Below are 19687 nucleotides of genomic sequence, written 5' to 3' on the forward strand. Positions count from 1 at the left end.
TCTGTGGGTTTGGAGAAATGTATGATGACATGTATCTACTATTACAGTATCATTCAGAATCATTTTCACTGCCCTAAAAATTACTGTACTCGCCTATTCCTCCTTCCCTCCTCCTTATTCCATGCCAACTATTGATTCATTGACAGTGTCCATAGTTTTGCCTTTTTCCAGAATGTCACATAGCTGGAATCATACAGTATGTAGCTTATGGATTTCTTTCCATTTATTCAGGTCTTTAATTTCTTTCAACAGTAGTTGGTAGTTTGTAGTGTTTACTGAACAAGCCTTACACTTCGTTTGTTAAATTCATCCCTAGGTTTTTTTTTTTTGATGCCACAGTAAATGGAACTGTTTTCTTAATTTCATTTTCAGATTGCTCATTGCTAATGTACAGAAATACAATTATTTTTCTTTTTCTTGTATCTTGATCTTATATCCTACAAACTTGCTGAATTCATTCACTAGCTCTAACAGTGGATTCTTTAGGATTTCCTATATACAAGATACTGAAAAGATAGTTTTACTTCCTGAGTGCTATCTCATTTTCTTGCTTAATTGCCCCGTCTAGAACCTCTAGCAGAATGTTAAATAGAAATGGCTAGACTGAATATCCTTGTCTTGTTTCTGATCTTAGGGGACATCTTTCAGTCTTTTACAATTAAGTAGGATTTCTGCTTCGCGTTTTCCGGTAGATGCCCTTTATTCATTTGAGGAAGTTCTTATTTCTCTCTCTCCCTTTTTCAAAAATATTAATTTGGCTGCACCAGGTCTTAGTTGCGGCATGTGGGATCTTCGCTGCTATGTGTGGGATCCTCGCTGGGGCATGTGAACTCTTAGTTCCAGCATGTGGGATCTAGTTCCCTGACCAGGGATCGAACCCAGCCCCCTGCATTGGGAGCTCGGAGTCTTAGCTACTGGACCACCAGGGAAGTCCCTCTTATTTATTCTGAAGTTCATGGAGTGTTTTTATCATGAAAGTGTGTTGGATTTTGTCCAACGCTTTTTCTGCATCTAATGAGATAATCATGTGCTTTCCCCCCTTTATTCTATTAATGTGGTATACTCCACTGATTAATTTCCTGTGTTCAACTAACCTTGCATTCCTGGCATAAATCCCACTTGGTCATGTGTATAATCATTTTTTAATATGTTGCTGGATTCCATTTGCTATTATTTTGAAGATTTTGATGTATACATTTATAAGGTTCCCTGGCTTCTTTCAAGATTATCTCTTTGTCTTTGGAAGTCTGAAGTTTTCATACTTAACTTCTTTCTGAAGTTAGGTATGAAATTCTTTTTATTGATCCTGCTTGGGATTAGTATCTTTTTTTGCCAGTATACTAAAATACACGGAATTACACAGTATGTGAACTATTTCTCAATAAAGCTGTTTGAAATTTTTCATTTAGATGCTGCTTTACTGAGGTGTAACTGACACATAGAACTGTAAGACATTTCAAGTGTACATTGTGATGACCTGATATATGTATACACTGTGAGAGGATTCTTCCTACCTAGTTAATTAAGAGTTTGTGTTTTGACTTTGTTTATAGCTGGTTTCTTTTTTTCCCGGCAGAAGTGATAGATTTTTATGACATATATTTTTCAGATTTTTACTTTATGGCTCTGAATTTTGTGTTATACTTAACCATTTCCTATAGTTTCTTCAATTATTGTTACGGCTTCATTTGTTTACATTTAAGTCTGATTTTATTTGGAAGATATTCTGATGAAAGGTCTAAGGTAGAGATCCAGCTTTCTTCTTCTTTTTAATATTTATTTATTTATCAATTTTGGTTGCACCAGGTCTTAGTTGGGGCATATGGACTCTTAGTTGCAGCATGCAGGATCTAGTTCCTGGACCAGGGATCAAACCTGTGTCCCCTGCAGTGGAAGCGCACAGTCTTACCCACTGGACCACCAGGGAAGTCCCCCAGCTTTATTACTCCTAGAATGGCCACCCACCTGTCCCAGTAGCATTTTACTGAACAGTCCATCTTTTCACCACTGATTTGAGGGGACACCTTTGTCACATACTAAATTTCTCTATGTATTTGTATCTAATTATGGACTTTGCTTTACCAATTTGTATATTTATGCTCTGGCATCATACTGTTTTAATTATTGAGTTGACAATATATTTTAAGATCTCTTAAGACTAGTACTCTTATTTCACTCCTTTTCTGAATTTTCCAGGCTATTCTTGCTTCTTTATTTCTATAACTGTGTTAAATACATGCCTTTCCATTTATTCATACCTCTTCCTAAAAGAACAGTTCTTGGTCAAGTGAATGTGTTTAAATTTTTATCATTTACTGGAATATACCAGTTATCTAATTACTGCTTCTCAGCTCAGAATGCACCCTCAGTACCTGCTCTGTGACAATGGCATCTTGGACTCCTAATGCATTTCTTCTTCACAGTGAGTTGCTGCTGAGCTTCGGCAGGAGGCACTGGAGGACACTGGAGGAGCAAAGGAGCTTTTCTTCTTGCTCCTGCCACATGGCCCATCATGGGTGCACGTGTACTGGGATGTCTGGGGCGGGGCTGGATGGGGACAGTTGCCCCAGCTGTATAGCCAGAGCGTGGAGCCCTCCCCAATGCTCCTGCAGCACTAACCCGGTGACCACCACACCACAGATGGGGCATTCGGGGACTGAAGCCCATAGTGGGACCCCAACATCCTGAGGGTTGTTTCCTGTGACTCTCCTGGAGCAAACGCCACATGCCCCAGACCACGCACCTGCAGTAGCACCCTGACACCCTGGGTGCCTGCCCTCCAGCCTCAGCTCAAGCCCTGGAAGGCTGCTGTTGTTGTTTCCTGCTCGCCCAGCTCTGGCGTTAGCAACCTGGCTATCCGATGGGCTGCAACCACACCTTCTCCAACAAAGTCAGACTCCAATCTGGGGGAGAGGGCCCCCTTCTCCCTTGGCCCTAGGATGCCCTTCAGAATTCCCGGTACACCTTAACAGTTACTCTCCTGTTATACTTTAACACTTTAAACTTCCCCTGTTTAAAATACTGTGTGGTTTCTGTCTCCTGACTGGACCTAGACTAATAACATGATACTAAGGTAAAAGCCCTAAGGTTTTGCTAGACCAGGGGTCCTCACACCAGTGTACCAGAAGACTTTCCACAGACACACTGAAACCCAGCTCTAGGGTAATCAATCTCCCGATCTTTAATCTCCTGCACGTGACACACCTGAGAAGTGTCCTTACACTCATGTAAACGTCTCCATTCCCACAAATTCTTTTTTTTTTTTTGCCACGCCACACGGCATGCAGGATCTTAGTTCCCCAATCAGGGATCAAACTCATGCCCTCTGCAGTGGAAGCGCTGAGTCTTAACCACTGGACCGCCAGGGAAGTCCCCTCACAAATTCTTTTAGAACAGCCCCTACCCACCCTGAATTCTACTTTGGTATCGGAATAAAATCACTGATCTCACTAAGCCCTCCTCAGATATTAATGAAATCACCGTAAACGTGTCTTGGACGTGTCTTTCCCCACCTTACACACGGTTCCGCTAAGAGAAGAGCGGCTTTAGCAAGAGGGGACTCAGCCTAATTTCAGATATGGTGTGGAATGGGGCTGTCAGAGGGACTTGGCCTCACTCACCTCCTGACTATCATCAAACAATGCCTACTTAAGAAAGAGAGCTTCAGGCTTCCCTGGTGGCGCAGTGGTTGAGAGTCCGCCTGCCGATGCAGGGGACGCGGGTTCGTGCCCCGGTCCAGGAGGATCCCACATGCCACAGAGTGGCTGGGCCTGTGAGCCATGGCCGCTGAGCCTGCGCGTCCGGAGCCTGTGCTCCGGCAGCGGGAGAGAGGCCACAGCAGTGAGAGGCCCGTGTACCGCCAAAAAAAAAAAAAAAGAGAGCTTCAAACACCAAAAATAGCTTGGTCATGTATTTAACCATACACAATGTCTTTTCAAACTATTCTCAACTCTCATGCACAGTCTGTTATCACTTAGAAGAACATTAATCAAATCATATAAGGAAATATTTAAATCAATCATTCAATCTTCATCTTACAAAATATTATAACTTCTACTTCCTGTTAACAACAAAAATTATATGAGTTGCCATGCCAATTGGTTTGCAGTGATACACTTTTCTCCTACATTAAATATTGAAGCAATCATGAGATTTATATAAATTGATGGATTTATTTGATTTTTTACATGATTCTTAATTGTTCCTAAAAGTCTAATAATGAGTTTTATTCGTGCACGTATACACATTTACTGAAGCAATATCGTGCTTTCTAACATACTCCTCATTTCATAATTTATTATTTTAGCTATAAATTACATTGCTTTATTACAAATTCAAAAATGGGAAATTCTTATACGTAACTTTAATTCTGACTTATGGCTTTTAGAAATCTACGTTACAAGAAATGTTCCATAATTTATTTTTCAATGGTCTGTATGATTTTCTTGAAGGTAAATATTAACATATTTACTGTTTCATACCCACAGACATGGAGGGGAGGCTGTATTCATTGTACCAGGTCATTTTAGGTAAGAGACTTGAGCATCTGTGGATTTTGGTATCGGGGGGTCTCCTGGAACCAATTCCCCGAGGATACTGAGGGATGACTATATTATAATTGGAAGGCAGAAAGGTTAGGAAGTAAGAATGATTTGGCCAATGGGCTTGAATAATAAAAACTGCCTTCACCAAGTAAGTTGTATTTCAAAATTTTTCCATAAATTTAATGCCCTAAATCGGCACCTTCAAAGGGTCTATACAAAAGTGTATTTGAAGTAATAAAAGCATTTTACCAAGATGTCTTAGGTAAAGATTTATTGAAGACCTTATATTTTTCAACCTTTTCATTATATAGGATTAAATAAAGTGCCCTTAAGTGAGATAGTAACATAGAATTCTTAGGTATCTGAAACTGGCCAGATCCTTTCGGTGCACGTCCCATAAACTGAGCCACTGCTGGCCTCCAAAGGCTGGATGACAGAACCCAAGTGAGTCAGCACCGTTTGATTCTTTGCTTCCAAAAAAGATTAGGTGATAAATCATTAAATATAATTTGATGATAGATCACTCTGTGATTTTTTGATATTACTTGACAGAAGTTGAAAGGATTGAATGTCATTGTTCTATTAAAACTCTCTGCACTCCCAACGACCTATCTTTATTAATAAGGTTTTCCAGAACTTCTATCTACACAAAAATTCAAGAGAGAATACCATGATTCTGAACCCTATTTCATTCTAGTAAAAAGTACTATTCAACCCAGGATATCTGAAATACTTTAAAAATTTCTCTTGAAAAGACATGGTAGGATGATCAATAAAAGAACTGTAGGATAAAAACACGACACGCTAAGATAAGAACCACGTGGGAAAAGTGGAACGCAAATCATAGTAACAGTTAACTATCGCATTCGTGTTGTGTGAAGCGATAAAACAGATACACTGCACATTTTTTTCTCAACTGGACTGTAGAGCAATCTTAAGTGTTGGGAATTCTTACTCACATTCTACAGGTAAGTCCTTGAAGCTCAGGAAGGTGAAATAACTTACCTTGGGTTAATCAAGGGACACAGGCTTCCATTTGCTGATGAGAAATTAAGGAGTGAAATCCATCACAAGAAAACGTAACTCTGGAGATCTTTTAAAAATGTTTATATCTTCATAGTGTCTGTGTAATATACATCATCCTCAAACTAGAATCATGTCAAATACACAATCTGGAATCACGCCCAACCAATACATAATTTAGTAATCTTTTTCTTTCCACTTCACTTTATAGGAATTAGCAATCAGCTCTGTCATAAAAATCTTTAGAATCCAAATTTTTAAAGGCTATACTATGGACCATAACATGGATCTAGCATTTTCTTGAAAAAAAAAAAAAACATCTTTCCTTCATGATGTGTAGGTCCCTTCCCAGTTTTGTGCACAGAATGTTGTGAGCCTGGGCTGTGGGGTCGGGTAAGACCTGTGAGAGACAGGAACCACCTGTTCTGTCATGAGGGACGCTCAGGCCTAACACAGATTTCTCAGCTACTGAGCCTTGGCACCGTCACCTAAACCTGGGGACGACGGCTGTGCCTACCTTCCAGCACCCTTGGAGGATGAACTGGGACTGTGTACACAGAGCGACAGCACCCGGCATAGAGAGCTCAGGAAAAGTGATCGAGAACGCGTTCAAATATCCCTGCACACAAATCTCTGGCCACAGTACCGATGAATTCTTTTGGATAAATTCCTAGAAGTATAACAAAAGCTCAGAGTATATGATCATTCAAAAGGTCATTATATTCTGCCAACTTCCAAAAAAGTGCACACATGCATGTTAGAGAAGGCGCTCACCTTTTGGGTCGAGGAAGGCCCATGGGGGTAAGGTTAGGGTCTGGCTTAGGAATGGTTTTCCGGATGCGAATCTGTGAGACCTTCTTTGGCCTCTTCTCCGGCTCAGTCTATTTTTAAGAAGAAAGATGGTCAGGTTGTAAGACATTCTAAATATACGAAGTCCCCTTTCCTGACACCCATCGCATTGCTTCCTCAGTGTACAGATGACTTCAGGAAGTAGTTTATGACAAAGCTCCCACCCCCCGCCGCCCCCACTCCTGCCAACAGCGTTTTCAGCAACCGCCCCCTTTATGTTACTGTACATGCAGTTCAGATACTGAGATTATCAATATGGAAATTTGCAACTGTTGGAGACAGCAGATACTGCAAAACTGAAGCACACCATTGTTCACTCGTCTCTGAATGCATGAAACTTCTCGCTCTGTGGTTCGGTTCTCTAAACACTGTTAAATGTGTCATCAAGAGAAAAGGGTCTGGAAGGCGACGAGGAAGAAGAGATTCAAGGTATCCTTTAGTGTCTTGCTAACCTCCCGTACTCAGCTGAAGGTAAGGTGGTAGCAAAGAGACTCAGGGGCCCATCTGTACCTGTCACATCATCTGTGGTGCTACCGCCACCTGACCCCACAGGCACTTTAAATTTACCTCTTTCTGTTCTGGGGGGCTGCTCTGTGGTCGGGGGCACGGGGCTGTCACACCATCCAGCTCATCAAATCCAGGAACCGGGAACTCGGAGGCTGAAAGCAGGAGCTTGCTGACAGCTGAGTCTGTTACCAAGCGAGACTTTGGTACCAAGGCAGGGAATGGAGGCTCTAGCCTAGCACCACGGAGAGAGAGACAGAGAAGAACGACATGGGACGGGTTCACCTTCTATGTTGGCACATTCGTCTTAACATCCAGACAAGAGCTGAATGACGTTCCCAGTAAACCTGTCCTCCTGACACTTTTGGACACACTTGTGTCTATACACGTAAAAAACGACGAGAATGTGGTCAATCCACTTCACTGTGATGGAATGACAAACGAGGAAGATGCAGTGAATAAGGAAAAACGTAAAAAGGAACAGGTTTTTTGTGGGAAGAAGACATTTAGTGAACTGAACAAATGGACTGTGCTCAGACGACATCAATCCCATCCGGGCACTGAAATCGGCTAAATGACCAAGCAGTATCTTAAGAGGACTTGTGGTACAATGAGCTGGCTAGGGATTTTGACGTTTTTTTCATAAATGGGATTGATCACACAACTTTAGTTACACAGGTTGAACCTCAGATTGTTCATCTGAGAGATGTAGATCAGGCTTAGAAGGAGAACAAGAGGTCAGAATTATACCATGCCCGACCCACACCAGCCACCAGTGCACTCGTCCCCCACTTCTCTCTCTCCCTCTCTCCCTCTCTCTCTCTCCCTCTCTCTCTCTCTCTCTCTCACACACACACACACACACACACACACACTGCAAACCACAAGCCCTCACGTGCCAGGCGCCACTGGAGCCTCACCTCACATGACTGCCGCTGGTGCTGTAAGCAGCTTCCAGGTCCAGAAGAGGCACGGACGGTAACGCAGTGTGGCTGAAGTGGAGCAAAAGTACACGAGAGGCAGGTTAGAGCAGCGGGATGGCAGGAGAGGCTCTGGTGTACCGTGGGTTTGGAAGGATGCTCAATCAGAGCCCAAGGAAGACGAGAAGTGTCAGTCACCCAGGAAGACGAAAACCTCCCTCCCAGGCATGAGAATTACATGTACGTGCCCATCACTGGAATGGAGGCAGGCTGACAGGAGGATTATATTCTAACTTAAATGGAAAGAAGGCAGAGAGAGATATACAGAGAACAGTAAGAGAAAGGAGGAGGACAAGAATACCCTTAACCTTATACCTTTTAACCAAGTTGTTGAACGTGTATGTTAAAGTTTTTAAAAAGTAATTTAAAGATAAAAATACAGGGCTTCCCTGGTGGCGCAGTGGTTGAGAGTCCGCCTGCCGATGCAGGGGACAAGGGTTCGTGCCCCGGTCCGGGAAGATCCCACATGCCGCGGAGCGGCTGGGCCCGTGAGCCATGGCCGCTGAGCCTGTGCGTCCGGAGCCTATGCTCCGCAACAGGAGAGGCCACAACAGTGAAAGGCCCGCGTACCGCAAAAAAAAAAAAAAAAAAAAAGATAAAAATACACTCCTCAGTTCTGTATTAACCGTATTAAAATAAAATCTGCCGATTTCTATAAACTTACAAAAAATTGTGAAGAAACCTTATTATCTTTAAAGCCGAGTTCCACGTAAAACATGGCCATGTAGATGAAAACTGTTCACAGGGCTAGTTCCTTTATAATTAAGCTTTGATTTTTATAGATGAAAAATGGTATTAATCACTTATAGATACATTAATATGCATTGTTGGAGAGCTTTTGGTACCCCTCAAAGTAAAGCTTGTATCCATTTCTACTGAATTTAGACACAGTACAGGTTTAATTAATCAGATGTTTATATAATGACCATATAATCCATCTCCTCTGGGAAGTTAGAGAAATTTGTTCAATGGCTGAAACACAGATAAATCAGATTGTTAGAGAGCTTAGCACCAATCTGGAATACTGCGAAAGGGGCTGACGAAATCAGAGGCCTCATCTGGGTCTAGCTCAGCTGACACAGCAACCAGCTGAGTGACCCAAGTTAGGAAAAACCATGTGCCTCAGTCTCATCATCTATAAAAAAAAAGGCAAAAAAGATGTCTGTTTGACCCATATTATGGAGTGCTGGAGGATGAGGTTCAAATGAGAAAACGCTGTGGAAACATAAATTAATTTAATCTTGGTTAAGTCTTGTTTTCTGCGGCACCCCAATTTATCACGCTTAACATTTCTAAGTGTGTCTACAAACACAGCAAACTTCTAAGCTCTAAGCCAAGGATATATATGATGTTAAGGCACTTTTAGAGCCAATGAGAAAAAAAGTTCCCACAAACACCACCCCTACCACTTCAATTAAAAAAACAGGGACTTCCCTGGTGGCGCAGTGGTTAAGAATCTGCCTGTCAACAATGCAGGGGACACGGGTTTGATCCCTGGTCCAGGAGGGTCCGACATGCCGCATAGCAAGTGGGCCTGTGCACCACAACTACTGAGCCTGCACTCTAAAGCCTGCGAGCCACAACTACTGAGCCCGTGTGCCACAACTACTGAAGCCCGTGCACCTAGAGCCCGTGCTCCACAACAAGAGAGGCCACCACAATGAGAGGGCCGCGCACCGCAACAAGGAGTGGCCCCCACTCGCCGCAAATAGAAAAAGCCTGCGCGCAGCAACAAGGACCCAACGCAGCCAAAAATAAATAAATTTTTTAAAAAAATTAAATCTTTAAAATACAGGGACTTCCCTGGTGGCGCAGTGGTTAAGAATCCGCCTGCCAATGCAGGAGACATGGGTTCAATCCCTGGTCCGGGAAGAATCCACATGCCACGGAGCAACAAAGCCTGTGCACCACAACTACTGAGCCTGTGCTCTAGAGCCCGTGAGCCACAACTACTGAGCCCACGTGCCACAACTACTGAAGCCCACACGCCTAGAGCCCGTGCTCTGCAACAAGAGAAGCCACTGCAATGAGAAGCCCGCGCACCGCAACGTAGAATAGCCCCCACTCGCCGCAACTAAAGAAAGCCCGCGTGCAGCAACAAAGACCCAATGCAGCCAAAAACAAGTAAATAAATTTTAAAAAATAATAAAAAATAAATAAAATACATATATACACACACATACACACATATATATAATTAAATTAAAAGTAAACTAAAAAATAAAATAAATGAAATGTCAGATACAGGATCTAAGGGAGAGAGAAAATATTCCCCACCAGAAAACAGAAAAGTCAGGTGGGAAAGAGTTCTGGAAGAGGGAAAAGGGTCATAGGGTCATTCACCTTCACAGGGTGAAATGAATAACTACCCTCCATGCTACCTTAGGACTGGACATAGTTTAAAGAAGATAACATGATTTAAAACTGAGTGTTACAGACACAGAGCAGAGTTTGTTGTAGAGGCAAACAAACTATGCAACAGAAGCAGTGCACTATCATTTAAAACAATTTGATTCATCCTGTTGTATTTTTATGGCTGCCTGATAAGAAGTGAACATTTTCCTGTTTTCCTACAGGACAAGAACTCACAATCAGCCACATTCAGGTTCTGGGGTGCCTTTCTGAAGCTCTTTTATTTAGTTAGTTTTCTGCTAAGATGCTGGGTAACTTCACAGTATGCCCCAGAAGCTTTTCAATGACAGAATGATTCTGCATGAGAGACTCTGCCCAGACACACAAACAACAAGGCCTCTCCCAGGCCGTTTGGAATTTTAAGGCTTTTTTGGTGTTGAAGTTTTAAACTACAGCAATGATAAGGGCAAACCAAATGATGTTTAAAGTTTCTGTTTATCTAGAGGATTACAAATAGGAGGATTTATCTATTATGCCTAAAGCAGATCTTCAGGGATGTAACTCCCAAATTCTTTTTCTTCTCTCATTTCCTATTAGAAGGTAAAATGATATTGGTGAAATTATTTTCAACTATTCTCAGTGGTCAAACCACAAGAACTCTTTTCCAGTTCACTTAAAATTCTATAAATTCTATAGCTATAATATGTAAACGCCAATCTCTGAAGCTTCCCTGCTCCAGAAAGAAACACAGATTCTTAAACTAGATTTGGTGATGCCTATGTAATTAATTAGTTTATTTAAAAAGTATTTCTTCTGTATCCTTTACACACCAACCACTGAGTTAGGTGCAGGCTGTTATAATACCTTGTGAACAAGTAATAGTTACAAGTCACAAGTCACTACTTACAGTAATGGGATATGTTCTTTGCAAGGTGAGAGCAAGAGGAGAAAAGGAGAGATTCAAGATTTAATGGTTCACAGAATTAAATGGACAGAACAAAGGAAGGTACAAAATAAAGGGTTCTGCAAGAAATCTAGACCCTTCAGGAAAATTAGAGGGGGCTACACTTCAGAATTACTGCTGCATGTTCCTAGCAGAGACTCGGCAATAAACAGGAAATGGCAGACACAGACTCTGTGCCCTGAATTTTCAGGAGCACCCTTTCCTCCCCCCAATGGTAGGATGCAAACATGGGACTTCAGCAAAGAACGGGGGACGGATTTTACCTGCTCATGGTGCCCAGAGGTGGCTGCCGCTTGCTGTGAGAGGAATCAAGAGCAGAGATTTCGAAGGGGCAGGCAGAAGGCCCATGCTGGCTCCAAATGGACAGTACTCGGCCCACCGAGTAGGGCAGAGAACAGAAGACCTTGTCTGCTATGGAGGTGGGAGACCGTAACCCTTTCAGACCCTGGGTAAACTGGGTCAGGAAGAGCCTCTGCATGGTGGGCATGTGGCTGGAGCAGCTCCGTTTTTTTGTCCAGATTCGGTAACATCCCGGGGAACAAAGTGCTAGGAGTGTGTGAAGGCCAAGGACGGAGCAGCCCGCTCTGGTCTGGACTATGGTGGTGGCTCCATGGTCTTGGAGAGGAACTGGAGGCTGCAGTGGAGGCTGGGCGCCTGCTTGACAGTAGAGGCCAGGGTCTTCCCTGAACATGGCCACCCCAGGACAGTCGTGGGCCAAGAAGAAAGAGAAGGTCCACTTGGGAGGTGAAGACGGGCACCGGCGGGCCTCTCCTAAGGCGAGCCTCGCAGGTGCACAGTGCTCGGGAAAAGTCCTTGGGGACTCGGTCCCGCACTCGGAGCCCGACTTCACGTGAAAGGATACTGGGAAGATTTCGGAACCAAACAACAGGGATGGCATCTTGTCGCTCAAATCTATGAAGCTCATTTTGATGGCTTCGAGCGAATAAAGCGTCAAGGGTTTACTGTTAGGCCTCCTGTCCCAATCACTACGTGCCAACCATGGATTCAGCTGTGTTGTGCTGTAGGAAAACCCATCCAGGAGCCTTTTGTATCTGAGCCGCTTGTAGCTTTTAGCCACTGGAAGAAGGTCAGAGGAACACCGCCGATACCGTAGCTTCTGGGTCTTTGTGGCTGGGGCCAGTCTGGAGGCAAGGATGGACAGCTTGCTGAATAAGGCTGATTCTTTGGTAGGCTTCCGAACATTCAGGCTACGTGAGGGCTGGCCTGGAGTGGCCTTCTGCTTTGGTACGTGGCTAACAAGGCTCCTGGCAGGGGCTGTTTCAGGTTCCAGTTGCGTGGGTGCAGACACAGCATGTGAACTAAGAAATCTGTGTGCGTTTGTGGGGATGGTTTCAGAGGAGCTCTTTAAAAATGTAGAATTTCTGATTTTACTTATTTTCCTCCCCATGTTGACTAGCTCCTGGCAGGAAACTTTCTTACACGTTCGGTGGGGCTGCTTCTTTAAGGGAAGCACTCCTTTCTGATGTGAAGTGTTCCCAAAGGCACCGTGTAGTTCATCACGCCCAGCGGAGTTGGGGTCTTGTGCTTTCCGGGGGACATCATGGAGGCAAGGGCCTGCACAGGACTCAATGTCCTTTTTTGATGGGCAACACAAGCTTTCCTCCTTTGGGTCTTTCAGCTTCTGAAACCCTGCAGCAGTGTCGCCTGTGGCTGGCTTTGCTAGGGTGATTTTTTTCACCACAGTGGGCTCAGCTTCGCGATCCTTAGGTTGGCTCTTACTTTGCGCCTCATCTGACAACATATTAGATGATGTGCATCGTTCCAAAGCTGCATGTGCTTCTTTTTGATGCATCTGTTCCTCTTCCTTGTAGTCCGAAACCTTCTGGCTCTGTTGGTCTTCGGCATCACGCAGCATCCTCGGGGGTTTAAGATGGGTCTGAGACACCTGGCTCATGTTATCACCATAAACACCTTCTCTGACAGTCATCTCTTCGGACTCCTCCACAGCAGGAAACTGACCCCGTGGTCCCCTCTGGTGTTCTGTAGTTTCTTCTCTTTTCACTTCGGTTTCTGTTTCCATCGTCAAAGGCAAACTTTCCGCAATGAGGGCTGTGCCGCTTTCTTTGCTAGGATTACTCTTATCCCTTGGTGCTCTTCCTTTCATCTCAGGCAGGACCATGCAGTCCTTTACATTCTCACAGGGCATTTCACCATCTTTTGGTTTAAAAAGGTTTTTCAGGTCAGTTTCCTCACTATTCATAATTGTTTCTGATTTTTCTTGAGACAACGGATACAAAGGAATTATCTCAGTGGATTTCAGGCTTCCCGGGGGAACAGAGTTCTCATCTTGGTGTCCAGAAGATGTCAGTTCTTCTGAGGAAATTCCAATGGCATTTCCCTTGTCATGCTCAGAATTTATTTCTAGTCTTGATCCTTTAATCATTCCTTGTGTTTCTCTCAGAGATGCTTCTTTAGCTCGCTGTTCAAGATGAACATAATTTAAAGACACATTTATTCTATCCAATACTCTTACATTTGGTTTATGATCTGCCACAGACCCTGTCTCAGGGGCACAAGAGTCTGGACACACTTCCATTTCACAGTCTTTTAACAATCTGCATACTTTCTCTTCATGTGATTTTTTAATTTCGAGAGAGTCTGCTGTCGAGGAAGTAGCATCTTGGGAAACTGAATCCTGGTCCGTCATTCCCATAAATGCAGCAATAGGCTCTCCTCTTTTTGACAGCACACTCCTTGAGGTTTCCTGTAACACTGGCCCATCCTGCCTTGCACCCCCATCAAGAGTACTAGACGCCCTTATGTCCAGAACACCTTCTGTGCCCTTATCACTACAGCCTGTGGAGACCGTGTCTGCCATACCGTCTATGGGTTCCTCACAACCAGAAATCCTTTCAAAGGCCCCTTTCTTCAGGCTTCCACCAGACGATGAGCTGTTATTGCCTGAACCAACTGGCAGATCCTTCAGGCTGTGGCTCACCTCTCCATTAGGTATTGCGACCACCTTTCTCTGGTCGCTGCCTAGTGTCTCCTTAGCTGGGTTATCTTCACTTCTGCATTCATTGGATCTGTTTGGGTTACTCTGGCAGCCGAGGGCTTCATCTGCCTTCTGCTCAGGAGTTTCAACTGGTTGGTTCATGTTTTTAACACCGGGGAACATAACAGTAGGAAACTGGTCCAACAATTTTTCAGGACTTGGAATGTTTGCAGGTTGGTTTAATCCCTGTGCGGCACAATCACAGATGTTATGTTTACAAAACACGGTCTCTTTGGGTGTGTCCTGTTCTTTTTCTTCTAGCCCTTCCTCGCTGGGATGGATGTGACAGGTGGAGTGGATGGTCCTGTTTGGAGCCTCACTATTTAACATGCCTGCCGTCATTTCGTTTCTGATCTTACCTCCTGGAAGCCTGCCTTCAGTTTCTCCCCCATCTGGCTCACTTTCCGCCGATGTACAACTCACTTTATGGATGCAACTTTCCACGGAGGCTTCTCTCCCTTGCGGGCGGTGATCGCTGTGCTGAAATGCATTTTCATACTTGGTTATCAGACAGTTCTCAACTCCCAGGATGATTTCGCTGGGCTCCAGGGCAGCATGGGCAGAACACGCACTCTCCTCTGGGACATTTTTTCTTACACAAGGGCAGCTAGAGAGAGCCCGAGATTGAATGCTTTGACATTCCATGGCAGAGACCTCTTGAGGTAAGCCTGCTGCTTCTTTCTGATTTGAGAGAAGTCTGGAATGCAGACCTGCTCCTGAATCAGCTGTTTCAGTTTTTCTTTCTAGGCTTTCTGATTTGCTGTTTAAGGTGGGATTGTTTGAAGAGGCACCACAGGTTCTGTCACCTGGTGGAGAGATGTCTTTCATTTTTGTCTTTACAGGAACAGTCTGGGTACCAGCAGTGACATCTGCTCCATCCTCTGACGGAGGGTGCTGGCTCTGTCGGGAGCCCTCGCTTGCTGCTACAGGCATCTCTTTGTCAGTTGGCAACTTCGCATGGTTTTGAGAATTAAGGGACACTTGATTTAAAACACATTCACTTCCTTTTTTGTTTACAACTAGCTCGTTGGCATAAGGAAGTTCATTCACCTCCCTTGCAGCACTCTGTTTATCTAAATGGGGACCATCGTCCTGGGAGTTCTGTACAGCTATTTCTGACTCAGGTCTGTCATCAAATTCTAGGGCTGGCAGTAACAGAGCAATGTCTTTCTTGGGTTTCAACACCTCATTTATAGAACTTATCTGGTCCTCTGGCATTAAACTCACAGGGGATTTTCTTTCAATCAGAAATCCATCATGTGATGCTTCATTTAACTGGGTGCTGCCTTCCAGATTTCTCTGGGTGCTGACTAAGGAGTCAGAGTCTTTACTGTAAATCTTTTCCCTTAACATACCGGGCTCTATAGTGGTTGTCTGTTCTGGCTCTTCAATCTGCATTGAGAAGGAAAAATGGTTCTCTTCAGAGTGTGTGCCTGGATAGCTTATATTAGCAAAAGTTCCTCTATGGTCCTCATGATTTGCCAAGTTATCTTGAATGTCCAAAGTGATTTTTAAATCATTTTTTTTAAACATTATTTCCGTGGCTTCAGTAAAGGAATTGGGCATTAAAGAACTAGAGCAGTCTGTATGGATACTGCCTTGAGGGCAGTAGTGATCGTGGATATTTTCTTTGGGGAAGTCAACAGCCTCCTTTTTTCCAGAATAGTGACCAGTAGCATCCTCTTCTGCTTGCCTGGCATTAACAAGAAAGAGTTCCTCTCTTTCACTCCTGGGGTTCAAAGGCTGTTCATTTTCTTCTCTAGAAGCCAAGTTCTTGCTTTGATCGTCCCCATCAAAACAGGAACTGTCTGTCTTTTTAGCAGATCCCTTTGGCAAGCTATCACCATCAAAACCACACTTTTCTGAGGATGTTGTTCTGGATTCTGGACCAGACAAACATGATGTGAAATGTGAAACTTCAGAATTTTCTTCTAAGGGTTCTACAATAACCACCTTTCTCATGGCTTTGGGACTACCACGTGCAGAACTGTGTCTCTCACTATGGTGGCCAGGAACCTGTTGGCGATTGTCATCTGCTTCACAGACAAGTTTTAATATACACAACTCTTCCTTTCCATTGTCCACTTTGGAAATGGCACTCTTCCCTGGTAATAATGACAACCAAGGAGGACAGGTTTTTAGTTCTTCACATTCTTTTTCTTTAGTTGCTTCTATTAATCCAGGGTCCACAGAGTTTAAAGGCTCTAGGGAAACTAACGTGCTAGTCTCTGAAACCTCACCACTGGTCGTGATTTTGTCTATTTCTGGGTATCCGCTGCACCCAGCTGAGAGACCTTTACTTACATGGCCATTCTTGTGTCCTTCATTATTATCCGTCTTAGTCCCACTGACCTTCATACCTTGTACTTCCTCAGTAGATTTTAGCAGAGTTTCAGCTGTAATTTGTACATTTCCTTCTGCACAAGAGAAAGAAATCCAAATCAATATGTAATCATTAAAACAAACAAACCATTTGCTATATCATCATAAATTTAATCATGCACCAAACGGCAGCAACAAAAAAGACCCAACTCACAAAGAGAATTGCAAAGTTAGTGTTACAATACCATTGGCCTTGTTCTTCTCTGCAAAATATGACAGAGGGCCAAAAGAGTACCTGGAAGAAACAGGTTATTTTGAACAAATGCCTTTCTTTAAATGTTACTTACTTAAATGCACTTACCTAGCTGGACAAATGAATATAATGGGGAGACATATGCCTAATTCAGATCTTAGGAAGCTTCCATCCTAAAGCATTAATAAAGTAGACTCACAATAAAATAGCTTATATTACTAAATGACCATCTTCTTAATACTTGAATAAACAATAGATAAAATTATCTCTTTGACAAAGAACAGTTATACATAAAACCTATGTAAAAGAGATTACTCTTTAAGTTGAATATTAGTCTTGAACCCAATTACCTGCAATGCTTGCCTCCCTACAGGACTGGTCATTAGTTGGTAATTATTGAAGGTGAGTGATAGGTACACAGCGGTTTAATACATTCTCCTTTCCACTGCTGAATAAATGTGAAATTTTCCGTTACAAAATGTTAAAAAACAAACAAAAAACCTTTCTAAGCAGAATATAAACACAATTCATAAAGGAGTTTACTGCACAGAGTGTCTCTGAAATTCTAGGCACACGATGTAATATAAAGAAGTTCCCCAAACGTGCTAATCTACAAAAGATTTTTCATCCTTCTCTCTTTACAGAAAACAAACCCGAAGCTATTCACATTAACGTAAATGTAAATGTGTATATGCATGTACGTATGCATGCATGTACATAACAGGACACCTGCATTAAGCAGATAAAGCAAAATGCAAATCCATCTACAAATCTAATTCCCACTAGAACGTAAGCTCCACGAGGGGAAGGATCACGTTTGTTTTAGTCTCTCCACCTCCCTACTGTCTAGCATAATACCTGGTATGTAATAGCACTCAATAAATATTTGTGGAGTTAATAAATGACTACAGTTGGGTGACATCAGCAAATGCTATTAATAATGTCTTCCTAGGGCTTCCCTGGCCATTTCTTAACTAGTTCTGAGAGCAGTAATTTTGAGAGAAAGAGCAGTGACTCTGAAGGCAAGCCAGCTGGGCTCTGTGATGTCACCCACCTCTCTGAGTCTCCTTTGTAAAAAGAGGGTAAGTATACTTACCTCAGTGTTACTCTGAGGATTAAATTAAATGATACATATAAAATACCACCTGGGGGCTTCCCTGGTGGCGCAGTGGTTGAGAGTCCGCCTGCCGATGCAGGGGACACGGGTTCGTGCCCCGGTCCGGGAAGATCCCACATGCTGCGGAGCGGCTGGGCCCATGAGCCATGGCCGCTGAGCCTGCGCGTCCGGAGCCTGTGCTCCGCAACGGGAGAGGCCACAACAGTGAGAGGCCCGTGTCCCGCAAAACAAACAAACAAAAAAACCACCTGGTACAGTGCCTGCCATATAAAGGAAAAGTGTTTTTCCTTTGTTCTGCTCTCTCTGATTCTTATTTTACTGAATCTGAGAATAGCTTAAATGATAAACTTAATAACTAGGCTAGGACACAGCATTTAGAAATACTCAGAGTCACCAAATACTAGATACATAAATGTGTGCTGCATTCCATAAGCGTGCAAAGCTACCAATCACTGACAAAAGGCAGCCTTGAAATCCTAATGGTCCACAGAGTATTCATCTTTGAAACTGGCCCATTTTCCATATCATAGCAGACAATTCTAACCTATTCATGAATTTCTAAGCAAAATACTCCAAATGGTTTTACTATGTCTCTCTGCTAGACGCAGCAGCATTCATGAAACCGGTCATGTATATTCTGGCCCCTCCCCTCACTATATCTACTCAGGAAAACACTAAAACTCTTCATCCAACCCCAAACCATTTACTGTGTAAGGCACTTAAGGCAAGATTCGCGCTTAGAGCCCCCACCTGCTGGAAGACCACCTGTTTTCCACACGTCCAGTCTTAGTGGGGAGGCCGGGGAGCAGCCACTTCCCAGGTGGTGAGCAGAGGGGCGGGTGGGGAAGAGGGGTTGTGGACAGCACGAAAGCAAAATGATACTCTGCCCACTCTTTTGGCTTGTTTTTAATCACATTTATTGTGAAATCACAAAGAACTTTAAAGGAGCCTTTAAGAAAGTTTTCTATTTATTAGTAAGCTTTCAAAAGGCCATGGAACACTGACCTGGGTACTCATCTGTAATGTGGGAGAAAATGAGTATCCACATCACAGGACTTGTAAAGATTAGATGAGTCGGTGACCTGTCCGTTACTTCTGACAGGTAAAACTGTCAGAAGTGCCAGATGGAGTCCACGCTTAGTGAGTGCGAACCACTCCCCTGGAACTTCACTCCCTTGCACAACATCTGTATCAAAGCCTCTGATGGTGGCGCAGTGGTTGAGAGTCCGCCTGCCGATGCAGGGGACACGGGTTCGTGCCCCGGTCCGGGAAGATCCCACATGCTGCGGAGCGGCTGGGCCCATGAGCCATGGCCGCTGAGCCTGCGCGTCCGGAGCCTGTGCTCCGCAACGGGAGAGGCCACAACAGTGAGAGGCCCGTGTCCCGCAAAACAAACAAACAAAAAAACCACCTGGTACAGTGCCTGCCATATAAAGGAAAAGTGTTTTTCCTTTGTTCTGCTCTCTCTGATTCTTATTTTACTGAATCTGAGAATAGCTTAAATGATAAACTTAATAACTAGGCTAGGACACAGCATTTAGAAATACTCAGAGTCACCAAATACTAGATACATAAATGTGTGCTGCATTCCATAAGCGTGCAAAGCTACCAATCACTGACAAAAGGCAGCCTTGAAATCCTAATGGTCCACAGAGTATTCATCTTTGAAACTGGCCCATTTTCCATATCATAGCAGACAATTCTAACCTATTCATGAATTTCTAAGCAAAATACTCCAAATGGTTTTACTATGTCTCTCTGCT

The 19687-nt window shown here is 43.5% G+C and overlaps 1 protein-coding gene across 8 annotated transcripts in view; it reads right to left on the reverse strand.

The window, feature by feature from the left end:
* The window catches only part of PRR14L (proline rich 14 like), a 57089-nt gene that overhangs the window by 9281 nt on the left and 28121 nt on the right, over nt 1-19687 (reverse strand). For 6 of the 8 annotated variants that reach the window (XM_024768036.1, XM_024768042.1, XM_024768037.1 and 3 more), the window contains 4 exons: nt 11480-16649; nt 7841-7912; nt 6984-7155; nt 6342-6448 (listed from right to left, as the gene is read on the reverse strand). In XM_024768036.1, coding sequence (XP_024623804.1) covers nt 6342-6448; nt 6984-7155; nt 7841-7912; nt 11480-16649 — 5521 coding nt within the window. Of the gene's footprint in view, nt 1-6084; nt 6238-6341; nt 6449-6983; nt 7156-7840; nt 7913-11479; nt 16650-17157; nt 17236-19687 lie in introns of those variants that run through there. The other 2 variants (XR_003006289.1, XM_024768043.1) reach the window with 2 other exon arrangements.

The sequence above is a fragment of the Neophocaena asiaeorientalis genome, unplaced genomic scaffold, assembly GCF_003031525.2.
Source record: "Neophocaena asiaeorientalis asiaeorientalis breed wild unplaced genomic scaffold, Neophocaena_asiaeorientalis_V1.1 scaffold828, whole genome shotgun sequence".
NCBI classification, from domain to species: Eukaryota; Metazoa; Chordata; class Mammalia; order Artiodactyla; family Phocoenidae; genus Neophocaena; species Neophocaena asiaeorientalis.